Below are 16323 nucleotides of genomic sequence, written 5' to 3' on the forward strand. Positions count from 1 at the left end.
TTACAGTCAGACAAAAAATTAAAAGAAATATACATTTTAATCACAAATGCGCTCAAGAAACTGAGACCTCTCTCTCGTTAGAAAATGAACCGGATTACCTGTGTGTATACTGTATGTGCAGTTGAAGTAAGAAGTTTACATAAAGTCCAATACATTTAAACTCAGTTTTTCACATTTCCTGACATTTAATCGTAGAAAACATTCCCTGTCTTAGGTCAGTTAGGATCACTACTTTATTTTAAGAATGTGAAATGTCAGAATAATAGTAGAGAGATTAATTTATTTCAGCTTTTATTTCTTTCATCACATTCCCAGTGGGTCAGAAGTTTACATACTCTTTGTTAGTATTTGGTAGCATTGCCTTTAAATTATTTAACTTGGGTCAAATGTTTTGGGTAGTCTTCCACAAGCTTCTCACAATAAGTTGCTGAATTTTGTCCCATTCCTCCAGACAGAACTGCTGTAACTGAGTCAGATTTGTAGACCTCCTTGCTTGCACACGCTTTTTCAGTTCTGCCCACAAATGTTTTAACGGACTGAGGTCAAGGCTTTGTGATGGCCACTCCAATACCTTGAATTTGTTGTCCTTGAGCCATTTTGGCACAACTTTGCAGGTATGCTTGGGGTCATTTTCCATTTGGAAGACCCATTTTTGACCGAGCTTTAACATCATGCATGATGTCTTTAGATGTTGCTTCAATATATCCACATCATTTTCCTTCCTCTTGATGCCATCTATTTTATGAACTGCACCAGTCCCTCCTGCAGCAAAGCACCACCACAACATGATGCTGCCACCCCCATGCTTCACGGTTGGGATGGTGTTCTTTGGCTTGCTAGCCTCACACTTCCTCCAAACATCACGATGGTCATTATGGCCAAACAGTTACATTTTTGTTTCATCAGACCAGAGGAAATTTCTCCAAAAAGTAAGATCTTTGTCCCCATGTGCACTTGCAAACTGTAGACTGGCTTTATTATGGCAGTTTTGGAGCATTGGCTTCTTCCTTGCTGAGCAGCATTTCAGGTTTTGTTGATATAGGACTTGTTTTACTGTGTATATAGATACTTGTCTACCTGTTTCCTCCAGCATCTTTACAATCTTCACATCTTCATCTTTGTTGTTGTTCAGGGATTGATTTGCATTTTTCACACCAAACTATGTTCATCTCTAGGAGACAGAATGTGTCTCCTTCCTGAGCGGTATGATGGCTGGGTAGTCCAAATGGTGTTTATACTTGCGTACTATTGTTTGTAAAGATGAACGTGCTACCTTCTGGCATTTTGAAATTGCACCCAAGTATAAACCAGACTTGTGAAGGTCCAACAATTTTTTCTGAGGTCTTGGCTGATTTCTTTTGATTTTCCCATGATTTCAAGCAAAGACTAATGGAGTTTGAAGGTAGGTCGTAACATAAACTCTGCAAAAAAAGAAACGTTTCCTTTTTCAGAACACTGTATTTTAAAGATAATTCTGTAAAAATAAAAATAACTTTACAGATCTTTATTGTAAAAAGGTTTTACATTTTTTTTCTATGTTTTTTTAATTAACCATAAACAATTAATCATTATGCACCTGTGGAATGGTCATTAAGACACTAACAGCTTACAGATGGTAGGCAATTAAGGTCACAGTTATAAAATCTTAGACCTTTATACTGACTCCAAAAGAAAGATGCCCAGGGTCCCTGCTCACCTGTGTGAACGTGCCTTAGGCATGCTGCATGGAGGCATGAGGACTGCAGATGTGGCCAGGGCAATAAATTGCAATGTCCATACCGCAAGATGCCTAAGACAGCGCTACAGGGAGACACAATGGACAGCTGATCATCCTCTTAGTGGCAGACCATGTGTAACATCACTTGTACAGGATTGGTACATCTGAAAATCACAACTACGGGATAGGTACAGGATGGCAACAATAACTGCCAGAGTTACACCAGGAACACACAATCCCTCCATCAGTGCTCGGACTGTCCACAATAGGCTGAGAGAGGCTGGACTGAGGGCTTGTAGGCCTGTTGTAAGGCAGGTACTTACCAGACATCACCGGCAACAACGTCACCTATAGGCACAAACCCACTTTCGCTGGACCAGACAGGACTGGCAAAATGTGCTCTTTACTGACGAGTCATGGTTTTGTCTCACCAGGGGTGATGGTCGGACTAGTGTTTATCGTCGAATGAATGAGCGTTACACTGAGGCCTGTACTCTGGAGCGGGATCGATTTGTAGGTGGAGGGTTCGTCATGGTCTGGGGCTTTGTGTAACAGCAATTTTTTAATTTTCAATTTAAAAGTACTTTATTGGCATGATTGTGTTTACATACAATATTGCCAACAGCATCATCGAACTGAGTTTGTTGAAATTGAAGGCAATCTCAATGCTGTGCGTTATAGGGAAGACATCCTCCTCCCTCATCTGGTTCCCTTCCTGCTGCTCATCCTGACATGACCCTCAAGCATGACAATGCCACCAGCTACTGCTCGTTCAGTGCATGATTTCCTGCAAGACTGGAATGTCAGTGTTCTGCCATGGCCAGCAAAGAGCCCAGATCTCAATCCCATTGAGCACGTTTGGGACCTGTTGGATTGGAGGGTGAGGGCTATGGCCATTCCCCCCAGAAATGTCCTTGAACTTGGTGGAAGAGTGGGGTTACATCTCACAGCAAGAACTGGCAAATCGGTTGCAGTCTGTGAGGAGGAGATGCACTACAGTCCTTAATGCAGCTGGTGGCCACACCAGATACTGACTGTTACTTTTGTCACATGTCTGTGAAACTTCTTCAGTTTGCATCTTAGTTGTTGAATATTTGTTCATACAAATATTTACACATGTAAGTTTGCTGAAAATAAAAGCACTTGAAAGTGAGAGGATGTTTCTTTTTTTGTTGAGTTTACATCCAGATGAACACTTCCAATCACAAAGTAGATGTCCTAAACGACTTGACAAAACTATAGTTTGCTATATGTACAGGGATCTAAAGTTTCAATAGAATATTGTAAGAAAATGTTATTGCATTTTGCAGATATATGATTGTATCATTCAAATATCTTGTATCTTAAAATAGTGCAACGTTTCAGAGCTGTTATATACAACATCAGCACTCTTGGATCATTGTTTGTCCAATCAAACTGGAACTGGTGTTGTGTAACTTCATTGAAACTGCTCAAATACAAAATACTGTACATTCAAGTTCAAGAAAATGGGTCAATGTTTGCTGTAGATGTTATGAAAACTATTTACACTATAACACTAAAGAGGGAGTCTAGGCCTTCCTAAAAGCCCCAATTAGAAAGACTGAGATTGTTTGTTGTTGTCATTTAGCTTTTCTTGCCTAGATGAATAGCCCTGTTTCCTATAAGCCTGGTGAGTAGTCAAGTCACTGGCTGCAGAATTGATTTTGCTCACCTAGTCTCGTTTTTCTACAGCCAAGCTAATGCTGGCTCAGTTAAGAGCCTGAGACGGACTGAATTATTGCACGGCTCCTCTTGTCTGATTGGCTGACATTCTTCAAACAGCAACTGTTAAGGGGAGGTGTGCTTGACTGGAGCCTCTTCCCCAAGTGATCTGCAGAGAGGGGGAGCAGAGCATAAACAACTCTATATCCCTCACATTGTTGATTATAGCAGTGCTGATACAAAACGGTAAATGTTATTAAGGGTGTTTGGTAATGCAAGCTTCACTATTACTAGTGCTCATTCTAGCTGTAAGGGCTATGTTTGTTTGTCTGGAGTGTTGAAATATGTTGATCCAGGAAGATGTTCTACTAGGCAAAATCAGGGTCACTGGCATTGCTTTGTACTTCTGGATGGTTAATTTCTGGACAAAGTCTAAAGAGCCCACCCCCACGTCTCTATAGGCTACTTTCACACAGCAGCAGAAATGTTAGTCTTGTTGTAGGGTGCGAAATACAATTTTGTTCACACACACAGTTCGGTTATAGACGAAACTGACAACCACGTTCTTTAACTGAAGTCCCTTAAATTTTCAGGGTTCAAAATACAATTTTATAGAGTTGGGCTGGTTTGATTATTTCGTCGTCTACGGTAACTCTATACAATTGTGGTGAGAAGAATATAATCTCAGAATGTCATTCTGAGATATGTATTTTGTTTTGGTGTCATGATATTAGGCAGGTGGTTTTAATGTTGTGGCTGATTGTCGTGTGTGTGTGTGTGTGTGTGTGTGTGTGTGTGTGTGTGTGTGTGTGTGTGTGTATATATATATACACACACACAAAATTCTCCCAAATTCCAAATAGAAATATTGTCATTTAGAGCATTTATTTGCAGAAAAAGACAGCTGGTCAAAATAATAAAAATGATAGTGTTTTCAGACCTCGAATAATGCAAAGAAAACAAGTTCATATTCATTTTTAAACAACACAATACTAATGTTTTAACTTGGGAAGAGGTCAGAAATCAATATTTAGTGGAAGAACCCTCGCTTTTTATGTTGCATTCTAATGGTAAGAATTTTGATCTCATCAATCTACAATCCCTACCCCATAATGACAAAGCAAAAAACAGATTTTACATAACTTTGCAAATTTATTAAAAATAAAAAAACTGAAATATCACATTGACTTAAGTATTCAGTCCCTAAATTAAGTACTGATTTGAAGCACCTTTGGCACCGATTACAGCCTCAAGTCTTTTGGGTATCTGGTAGGTTGGATGGGGACCATTGGTTGACAGCCATTTTCAGGTCTCCAGAGATGTTCGATTGGGTTCAAATTCAGGCTCTGGTTGGGCCACTCAAGGACATTCACAGAGGTGTCCCTAAGCCACTCATGTTGTCTTGGCTGTGTGCTTGGGGTCATGGTCCTGTTGTAATGTGAACCTTTGGTCCAGTCTGAGGTCCTAAGTGCTCTGGACCAGGTTTTCATTAAGAATATCTGTTTTTTGCTGTGTTCAGCATTCCTTCAACCCTGACCAGTCCCCCGGTCCCTGCCACTGAAAAACAGCCCCACAGCATGATGCTACCACCACCATGCTTCACCGTTGGTATGGTGTTGCGCAGGAGATGAGTGGTGCCTGGATTCATCCAGACATGACACTTGGAATTGAGGCCAAACAGTTAAATCTTCGCTTCATCAGACCAGAGAATCTTGTTTCTTACAGTCTAAAAGTCCTTTTAGGTGCTTTTTTGCAAATTCCAATTGGGCTTTCATGTGTCCTGCACTGAGGAAAGGCTTTCCATCTGGCCACTCTGCCATAAAGCACAGATCGGTGGAGTGCTGCAGTGATTGTTGTCCTTCTGCAAGTTTCTCCCATCTCCTCATGTGATCTCTGGAGCTCTACCAGAGTGACCATCGGGTTCTTGTTCACCTCCCATACCAAAGACCTTCTCCCCCGTTTGCTCAATTTGGCCAGGCGGAAAAGCTGTTTTGAAAATGTTTTATTTTCCAATTCCATTCGGTGGCGATAGTTTGCAGAAATGACATACTTTAGCTTTATGCAGGTGTTAACAGGACTCTAGTGTTATAAGTAGTAGGTTAAATTAATTAGAATTTGTAATAGTTGTTGAATTTAATATAAAATGCACATTTGAATGCTAAAACTGTGTTTTAAAATTGTTGATGTGTGGCAAGCACTGACGGTGACATTAGATCGATCGCATTCTTGCACGAAAAAATGTTAGACACAGCGCAACAAATACAGTTTCAGAAAGCAGGTGTCTCAGTATGCTTTATTAAGTTATTTTTAATTAGACACAGAATCTAATAATCGCTCCTGCACGAGACGCTGAATAAACAAAAAACAAAGCGAAACAAAGACTTTCATCTAGCGTGCGTTACATAGAAAAACAAATGGATGGTTGCAAAAGCATTTGTGTGAACAGCCCCTTACAGTTGGTGGAGGTCTTTGGCCATTGCGTCTTGCTCTCTTATAAGCGTTTCTCAGATTAAGCAAGGAGCTTTTTAAATGCTTTGTCAGGAAAGATGTTCAACTTGGAAATATGTGTCTTGAGATACTCGCGTTCGGTTCCAGTCTGTTGTGTTTTATCTATTTGAACAGCCCCTGGCCTGGGCTTATAGTCTGAGCCGCTTCACCACTGAGTTCAGCCGAATACCACTGCTATTTGTGAATATTGCTACTCTACAAACACTGTAATGAATAAAAAACAATGTTGTATTTCGCTGTTACTATGAAGATTGAGTCGGGAATAGTATATACTGTGGCATCAGTAAGTGTAAACACCATGTGAACTATATTGAAGTATTACCCCCCACCCCTCTTTTGACTTAACATTTTAAAATATGGGCTGGCTAAAACGTTTAATGTATTTTTATGCACAATGAAGTACTATTTTACATATTTTTTTATTTATTTTTTAACAGCCAGGATAGGAAAGTTCTATGCAATAATATGGTGGTGCTGTATGGTTTATGTATTTAATGCGCCCTCTTTAGGACTAAGGAAACTATTTTAATAAAAAAAAAAAAAAAAAAAAAACGTAATATTATAGAATTTTAAAATAGTTAAGGTAAAAATTCAAACTTACTCTCTCTACTCAGTTGACAGCCCTAATAAGTAGGGTTAATGCACAGTCATAGGTTGGGGTTAGTTTAGATTTGGATTGTAACTTTTAGTGGCCAGGGATATTTGGACTTAAAAAAATAAAAAAGACAAGCTCCGTGCATGTTAGCACACCAAACTCGAGCATGTTTGTTGACTGTGAACATGAGAGGTAATGTGCGTCACATGTGCTTTGAGTATGTGTTATGTGTAACAAAGCCATGTGTACAGAAGGTGCAGCAAGCCACGCGTGTAGATTGTTTAGTTAATTAAATCATAGCCCTTGGGGTTTAATAATTACACAAGGTCAAATCTCACCTTGTTCGAATCTAGTTTCGATTTTATTTCGATTTATCGTTTAGTCCTAATGATAACACCTTCCTGGCTGCTCTCTAGCAATACTTTGTTTAAGATTTTGAAAGCAAGGGTTAAGTTCATCGTACTGGAAAGTCTTTGGTACTTGAAATTGTTCTGTTAAAATTTGTTTTAAAGAAATATTCCAGGTTACCTCAACCTCATCTGTGTGTGCGTATGAAACGTTATGATGTCAAACCTTTTAAAACTAAAAAATAAAAAAAGTTTCATTACACTTACAGTGGAAGACTGGGCCGAGGGATACTGAAGGGTGTAAAAGCAAAAATGTGCAGCTTGTAATTTTTTTTCTTATTTCAAATGTGTTAAAGGGCACCTATTATGCCCCTTTTCACAAGATGTAATTTAAACCTATGGTATCCCCAGAATGATTCTCTGAAGTGTCAGCTCAAAATACCATACAGATCATTTATTATACCATGTTGAAAATGCCAATTTTTGGGTGGAAATAAAAATTAGTGTGTGTGTCTTTTAATGCAAATTATCTGGTGCTCCCCGCCCTGTATCCAGAATAGTACAGTGTTTTGACATCTCTGCTTCAGATAACTAGACATCATAAGCAATATGACTGACAGCGAAAATAGTGGCGTTCAGCCCTATATGTTTGAACCGGAGTCAGATACTGATGAGGGAGAGTAACAACTTTGAGTATGAACCAGGACATTTTTTTTCAGCAGTTTTGCAACGATGGATGAGTAACACACACAAATACTGTTACAACGCTCGCTATGTACTATAACGAAACAACACACAAACAAACATTTCGAACATGCGGCATAATGTTCACTTATTAATTGGTGTACAGGTGCTGCAGTGACCGTCAACAGTCGTGGGCAGGGCCTGTACTTTGTACAGAATCTGAGATGGCTTGTTCTGAGACAGTGCTTCTGATTAATGGGGATTTAAAAAAAAAAGGACTGGGTGGATTTTTATCATAATAGAGTCGTTGTGTACACACACACTGCCAACACATATTTATGTTCAAATGTGAATTTTGCATAATAGGTCCCCTTTAATTGAGGTGCAAAGTTGTCTAAATCTTACTTTAAAGGTGGGACTTTTTTCTGAGCCAGAAATTAACAGATTTTTCATTACTTAAGTATTATTTCTGTTGTTGGATTTTGCTGGATATTATATGGACATTACCTGATTAGTTGGATAGTTGAGTCCCATTGTTTCCTGATGTACTTGCATGGATACCAAGCAAAAATGAGTGGGACCTGGGTTTATTTAAAAAAAAACGTTTTTATAGCTTTGTACAGACAGGTTTAGTAAGCGTTTCTATCAGACCAGTCTCTTGCTAACACATGTAAGTATTAAATATTAGGGTTATTGAAGCCATAGATTTGTCGATAGAGCTTAAATTGCATTTAACCCAGAATATTCCTTTAAGATGGTGTTTTTTTAGATTGGTGTTACGTGTCGTAGGAAGTGTTAGTCCTTTCTTAGTTCACTGCTCAGAGGAAAAACACATTCTCCCTTTTACCTCTGCTAACATTGTCTCCATCTTTGTACAGAATGTCATCAGAGGATAAGAGTCTGGATCCCTCTGACCAAGGACCATCTCCTCCCCTGAGCAGTGCTGGGGCTACGCCCTCAGGGAGCCCGGCCCCCTCAGATAAATGCCCACGGGGCCAGCCGTGCAAAGATGCTGCCTCTGTTACACCCAAGTCTAAAAGGAAGTAAGTGCATCTCTGGTTCCCATTTGGCGCTGTTTGCATATGACGACACACCTGCTGTCCACTTTGCATTTTACCCTAGACTTTGTGTTTCTTAAAGTAGGTTAAAGGTTGTAATTTGTAAATGCACATATTTACAAGTTGTTTAAAATCTTGTATACTCTCATCCGATGAAGAATCCAGTCATACCAGTGGCCAAGAAAAAGTAGTCTTATTTTAAACACACACACACACACACACACACACACACACACACACACACACACACACACACACACACACACACAAACTTTTTATTTTTTTTGTTAAATGTCATCATGAGTTAAAGTGTTGAGTATGGCTGAACAGTTTCTTATGATTTGTCCGTGAATCAGATTGAATCGATAACGCTTACAGCCAGGAAAGATCATGAGATTTATGGTGATGCATGTGGCTAGTTAATGCTGTTGTAAGATTACGATGACCTGATAATCCCCTCCCCCCTCTGTTTTTAATATTAGCCATTTTTCCAAATGCGCTTACCTGCCCAACTCCCCTATGCCCAATTAAACTATTCATAAAGCCCAGTGAACTATTTAATCATTGAGGAGTTTAATGTATTATGAAACTTTCCAGATAAATCATGGGATTAGAGTTAGATTTGCATTGGTTAACTCAATCTCTCGCTCTGTTCTAAAACCTGAGCTGCTTTGCTGTTAGGGCTGTCACGATTATGAAATTTGGCTGACGATAAATTGTCAAACTAATAATTGCGATCATGATGAATTGTAGGGCTTTCATGATTCATTTTCATATAAATTGTAATATTTCTTAATATGCATGTGTGCTTCATACACCTTAAGAATAATTTGACATATTTAGCTTCAAACATATAAATCAAATAATACAGTAGGTATATGGTATTGTAATGAAACTCCTACTAAATCTTGTAGGCTTTTATTATTTTTAGTAGTGATACAAACAGGGTGCACTGATCGATCGACCCACCATCGATCTAAATCGGCCCGATCTTTGTCTTACATCTGTGATTTAAGGCCTTGAAGTTTACATTTGTGGATGCTTAATATTTCCAAAAACTCACCCTCCACTGGCCTGGAAGCATTACATTGTGGCCTCAGTTTTTGACAATATTAAGCATTCGCAAATTGAAACTTTTAGTCCTGCTGTGATTTCGATGAATATGCCGGTTTGTTTTAAAACATGAGAATGAATTACACTTGTATGAATTTTAAGTTTCCCATTTTCTAGAGTCTTTGCGGTAGTAATTCTGATCCACTGATTGCAGAGGATAAAGAGACTGCAAATGGGTTTAAAAACGAATTAAACTACAAACAAACATGCAAATTCAAATTGAGTATACATGATGTAACGTGACAATCAGACTTTCTGTTGAGTGATTGAGACCGTTTGAGCAATCATGAGCGCTTTCAGCTTCACCCTTCATGAGCACTCTCGGTGTCAATCGAACAAGCATGCTGTCCAGGTGCTCTGTGTTTCATCAGTCACTCATTCCAGCGCTGTTCTGTGAGGGTCCAATTTAAATCAGATTGCTGTTGGTCACAATACCATTAAAAACAGATATAACAATTTAACCTTCAATAACATCACCGCCTCTTCACACGTTTGCTTAACTCGTGATTTGTGTTACAACAAGACGCCAAAGGTGGTAAACAAATCATAGATACTTATAATTGCTCACTGGAGCAGTTTTGAATATATTGGATAATGTATATATTTTTCTAATCTTTGAATGTATCTCTACTGTGTGTGATGCTCTCATGGTTTTCACTGGTTGCCAGTATGTCACAATGACCTTTTGATATTGACAACAGAGATATTCATAATTGTTTTCAATACAAATAAATGTTAGCCATTCTAAATTAATGTAATTTTACTGTGTGGGAAATAAATATATAACTACAGGATATAACCTGCAAAAGTATGTCAAAGGGCACTGATCTAAGTGTTAAAAATTGTTGATCGTATCGGCCTCAAATTTCATGTTCGGTGCACCACAAGACATACAGATTTCATGTGACAGAATTGCATAACAATGATAGAGGTGGTGTGCATGTGAATTATTTACAGATTTGGACAACACACCGTTATGTATTTTGCTTTGAATTGAAATTTAGCTTTGAATTGAATGCTATAGTTTACATGAGAACAGTCCCACAAACACTTTGTGGAACTTTTTTCCCTCCTGGATGAACTAAAGCACCCTAGGAGAACAAAGTCATGTTTATAATACGTGCTGCGTCATTGTAAAATTAGTTAAGGTTGACCTTATTGACCCATGGATTGCCGCTTTCAGTGCTTCATCGCTTCTTTCCCTTATACGTCAGGTAACGTAATTACATTATTTACCATTAGCTTTTGTAATGTGGCTTAACTTGGTAAGTATTATAATCTGTAGAAGTGGAATCATTATTTGGATTCATGTAGCAGATTTAGATTTTTGTCCTATCCTATAATCCTATGTTTACGTCTTGATCGAGAATCCCACAGATGTGCTTGACAGGTAGCTGCGATCTTCCTAAGTGGGTATCAGGTAGGAACCTGCCCCTGAACCATGTTGGTGGGAAAGGGCTTCTTGATAATTATCATCACAGTAATTAATTCTTCTAATTCTACAAAGAATAGCCACTGTTCTTCTTGATGAATCACAGGTTCCCATAGAAGATAGACTTGGGATTTCCTTTGAACTACTTTAGTGAGGGCCTTTGCTGAGAATTAAGTCTGTGATGGGAATATGGGGCCTCCTCTTGGAGATCAAGTATTGGCCCTCAAATAAACAGTGCAGATATAGGGCAGATTAGTCTGGCACCTGATACTGCAGGTACAGCCCTCTGTGGACCTTCACACCATGTTGACACCATGAATCATGTGTCTCAGTACACACGATCAAACTACAAACAATTCAAAGAAAGCCCACAATTTCAAAGTGATTGTACTGTTACCTGGCAGCACCAGAAGGACCAAAGCCTTTTCATTAAATGGAGGGGAGAAAATTTAGCCTAACTTAATAGACCCAAATGCTTTGTACTTGGGGAGTTTGTACCAAAAAAAAAAGATGTTTTAAAAAAATGCATAGTCAAACTTTTTCCTGACAGAAAAAAGGGTTGCTGATTATGTGTCTTGAAGGAATTATTTTTTCAATTATCTCATCTTTTACTCACCCACCATATGACTTTCTTTCTGCTAATAAAACATAAAAGGAGATGTTAGGCAGAATGTCCAAGCTTCTTGTTCCAAACAACGCAAGTGAAAAACCCCCCCACAAATCTCATGAAAGTAGTTAATTCGACTTGTATGCTATAAACAGAGTTTCTGAAGTCTGGTGATAGTTTTGGGCAAAAAGAGCAGCTTCGACTTTCTGCAAAACATCTCATTTTATTTTTTCACAGAGAAAGAAAATTATATCAGAACAACATGAGGTCATTTAATGATGATAAAACACTAATTTTGGGGTATTTTAATTATTTTGTGAGATGTCCAATGCAGGTTTTTATTGAAATGGTAGATATTATAATCACGCGTTTTCAACTTTGGGTTTTGAAATTGTATTGCGCTATGTTCAGGAGTGGGTTTGGTTATTAGCAATAATTATCTAAGATAATTATCAATTATTAAAATCAATAGAACTCTGATTAGAATTAACACTAGCTTATTGATCCTATTGAATTCAACAATCATCAAAGATAATTATCAATCATCCAAACAATAGAATATTAATAAGGATTAATATCGTCTGGGCACCACCCTGGAAACAGGGACTAATAACCAGATAGTAAAGCAGTCTCACTATAGGATCGTTCTTAGGAAAATCGTCATGTGGTTGATATATTCAAAAGAAAACAATGAAGGCTTGAAGCTGAGCACTGACATCCCCTGCCAGCCTTTGACACATGTGTATGCAAAACAATCCAAAACACTTCTCTTTGAAATATAACTAAGTATATTGATGCAGAAATGTCAACTAATAATCAATAAACTTCCGACTTACAACTACAAACTAAACAGGGACATTATTAGATATAACCAAAATAAGCCTATAACACATGAGAGGAACATGTATGTGTGTGCGGGTGTGTTGTGTGTATGAGAAAGATGTGACGCGCACAAAATGGCGGACATGACTCGTGGAGAGTACGTCACAAGAGATTTCCGGCCAGAGATTATTGCCGCGAATGTGGGCGGGGAGAAGCCGGTTAATGGCGTCTGCCTGTTTACTGCATGTCTCCGCTTGTAAGATAACTCACCAAGTTATCTACAAGCCAAATGTGAGGAGTCGTGTGTGGTTAGTATGGAAAAGAGAGAGAATAAAGTGGCGGCACCGAAGCCGGTTTCGTGATCGTGGGAGAGAAGGCAGCTGTTAGTTTATCACGCAGAGACGTAGTGAATGGCTCGTAAATGTCCTGCTGTCTTTGGTTCTTTAATGGATAAAACTCAGTGTGCTGGTCTCACCCGTGATGGCATAAATACACAACACAGCAAATATCATTCGTGGTAACAGTACATTACAGTAATACCTTGAGTATTATTAACAGCAATGAGCAGACTCAGCGGTCCATAAACTGTAAAACAATAATCTTGATACACAAGAATAGCACACTATAATTTTCTATCTCTGCCCAGACGTAAACCTCTTACTTGGATAATTTGAGGATGCAGGTAGAATGCGTGTTCATCCGTCGTTTAACTGTCGGCGGGCGGTACGGCTGCTGATTCTCGGCGGGCTGGTGTAGAAATCAGCAACGTCAACTTGGTTGAAGATGGAAGAGAAATCTTCTTTCTTCACTTCTGCAGGCCAATGGATGAAGATGCGGTTTGCTCGGCGGTCTTCTTCGGATCCGTTAGTGTTCGGTTGAACACCGAGTAATCTCAACTCCTCCAGCGAGATTGTATGACCACAGTATCAAGTCGTACGTTACTTCCTTGTTGCAATGAGGCTACACCTGAGAGCAGCGATGAGCTGCATTATGCACGGCATCAAAGTTGCTGGAAGCAATGCCCAGAAGGATCTCTGAGGTATTTCTACTCCCAATGACATCATGGTTGAGGGGCGTCATGTGCCTCATCCAATAGGATAGTCGAGAAACCAGATAGTAGAGGAACTGAATGGTTTTTATCTGAAGTGCTGAATTTGACCATTCTTTATATTGAAAGTTACCCTGTCCCATCTCGCTCCCTATGTTGCAAGTATATTGTGAACACAAATTCAGGCACTAGCAAGGGTGTTGATCCATTACACATTGGGGGCACTCATGAATACCTGCAACACAATAACGAGGTTTAACGCATTAAAACGCAGCTGACAGTTACACTATATAAAAGTGTGGCATGGGGGACGTGGTCATGTGTCGGTCTGCGGGAGAGAGAGAGTGGTAAGGCTCGTCACCTGGTTCGCAATGATCTTTAACACCTGTCTCTCGTTATAGTGATGGCAGAGGGAGACTTAAGAGCCACGCCACAGCATCAGAGTGAGAGACCGGAGAGTACAGCGGCCAGACTGTGCTACCTTATATGTGTTTACGTTTATTTATTGGGACCGTGTGGAAAAGTGGAAAATAAAGAACTGACCTTGAACTTGCTTCGTTGTGTCCTGACTCCTCCATTGCTCGAACTAAAGACTTTGTTACAAAAAGACACAATCTTAAATCTTTGTTGTAGGTATTAAAAAGGACAGTGTTATCACGAAAGAGAAATATCAGAATTGAGCAAACATTTTAAAGTGGTGTGTTTTTAGTCTTCATCTAACAACTCTTGTACTTAGGGCTGTCACGATTATGAAATTTGAATGACGATTAATTGTCTAACAAATAATTGTGATTTTGATGATTAATTGTCTCTCTTAGGGCTTTCACAAATTATTGTCATATAAATTGTCATATTTCATAAGGTGTATGTGCGCTTCATACTTCTTAAGAAGTCATTTTTGCATATTTAACTTCGTATATGTCTAAATCAAATAATAAAATAGGGAAATATGATTTATTTTTAAGGCTTTAAAAACTTATGACATTAATTTTTTTTAATTTTTTAAAATACTTTGTCTCTTTTTGGTCAACTTTAATTTTGGTCAATTTTGCATTTACACTTGCTTTTGGAACTCATAAATGAAAAAATATAACAAAAATATAATATTATTTGGACATTATAATGTGATTGGAATTTGAAGTGCATAATAATCACGCTGTTTTTATTTAATTTATTTTTTTATTTCTATTTTCCATGTCATCATGCTGTGGTGGAATTGTGGCCCACACTGGTGGGTTTTTGAGCATGAACTGCAGCTCAATCGGGTTCAAGTCAGGACTTTGACTAGGCCACTCCAAAACTTTAATTTAGCATCTTTTGAGCCATTCAGAGGTGGACTTACTCCTATGCTTTGGATCTTTGTCTTGCTGCATAATCCAGTTGCGCTTGAGCTTCAACTCATGGACTGATGATCAGACGTTCTCCTTTAGGATTTTCTGGTGAAGAGCAGAATTCATGAGCAGAATTCATGTGTGATGGTGAGCATCCCCTCACCATCACACTGCCACCACCACCGCTTGACTGTAGGTATGATGTTCGTTTTGTGGAATTCTGTGTTTGATTTACGCCAGATGTAATAGGACCCCTGCCTTTCTATTCATCAGTCCACAGAACATTCTTCCAAAAGCTTTGAGGATCATCAAGGTGTGTTTTGGCGTAATTCAGATGAGCCTCAATGTTCTTCTGGGTTAGCTGTGGTTTTCGTCTCGTCACTCTTCCATGGATGGCATTTTTGGCCAATGTCTTTCTGATAGTGGAGTCATGAACAGTGACCTTTATTGATGCAAGAGAGGCCTGCAGTTACTTGGATGTCGTCCTTGGCTTTTTTGTGACTTGCGACTTCCAGTCGCTGTGCTCTTGGAGGAATTTGGGAAGTTCGGCCACAGCTGGGAAGGTTCACTACTGTGCCAAATGTTCTCTATTTGGAGATAATGGCTCTCACTGTGGTTCTTTGGAGTCCCAGAGCCTTTGAAATAGTTTTGTAACCCTTCCCAGACTGATGTGTTTCAATCACCTTTTTGGTAGTATTAAATTACCACATTTTTGATGATGTTTTACCACCTGTTGCTTACTACTTGTGTTCTGTATGTGATTTATTTGTAAATTGTCTGATATAACAGTGTTGTAATCTGATATTTTTATTGTATTTTTATTTTATTTTTACCTGAAAGGAAAATATTTTATTAAATTATCAGCGGCTTTACTTGTGTTTACCCTGGTTAGTGATCATTTTAGGAGTGAAAGCATTGAGTGCAGGGTGAGGAAACAGTTAAAGTTTGTGCAGAGAGACAGCAGCGCTGTTGTGAAGGGGGTGTGCCGTGGCTCAGCCAGTTAATCCGGCCCGGGTTTTAGGCTCCACCTTCCCGAGCTGGAACTACTTGCACTGTAAGCTTTTTTCCTCACTTCTTCCCTTTTGCACTGTCTCTCTCTCTCTCTCTCTCTCTCTCTCTCTCTCTCTCTCTCTCTCTCTCTCTCTGGCACTCTCACACTTTTTCTCACTTACTCTCATGCTTTTTCTCCTGCTGTTCACCAGTGTGCTGTGACTGTGGACATGAGCTCTTAAGTGAAGAACAATTTAAACTGATAGTCAACACATTTTCATTTTCTTCACTCTTTCATTTGCCTTGAAGCAAAATTTGCACATGTTCTTGCATCAAATTTGTATATTATTGGGTCTGTATCACCTACAGTAGGGTCCAAAAGTCTGAG

General features: G+C 39.0%; 1 protein-coding gene across 1 annotated transcript in view; it reads left to right on the forward strand.

The window, feature by feature from the left end:
* The window catches only part of LOC127635092 (histone-lysine N-methyltransferase 2C-like), a 226414-nt gene that overhangs the window by 24145 nt on the left and 185946 nt on the right, over positions 1-16323 (forward strand). The window contains exon 2 of the mRNA XM_052114873.1: positions 8413-8577. Within this exon, the coding sequence (XP_051970833.1) occupies positions 8414-8577 (164 nt within the window). The 5' untranslated portion in view covers position 8413. The remainder of the gene's footprint in view (positions 1-8412; positions 8578-16323) is intronic.

This window comes from Xyrauchen texanus, chromosome 42, assembly GCF_025860055.1.
Source record: "Xyrauchen texanus isolate HMW12.3.18 chromosome 42, RBS_HiC_50CHRs, whole genome shotgun sequence".
Classification (NCBI taxonomy): Eukaryota; Metazoa; Chordata; class Actinopteri; order Cypriniformes; family Catostomidae; genus Xyrauchen; species Xyrauchen texanus.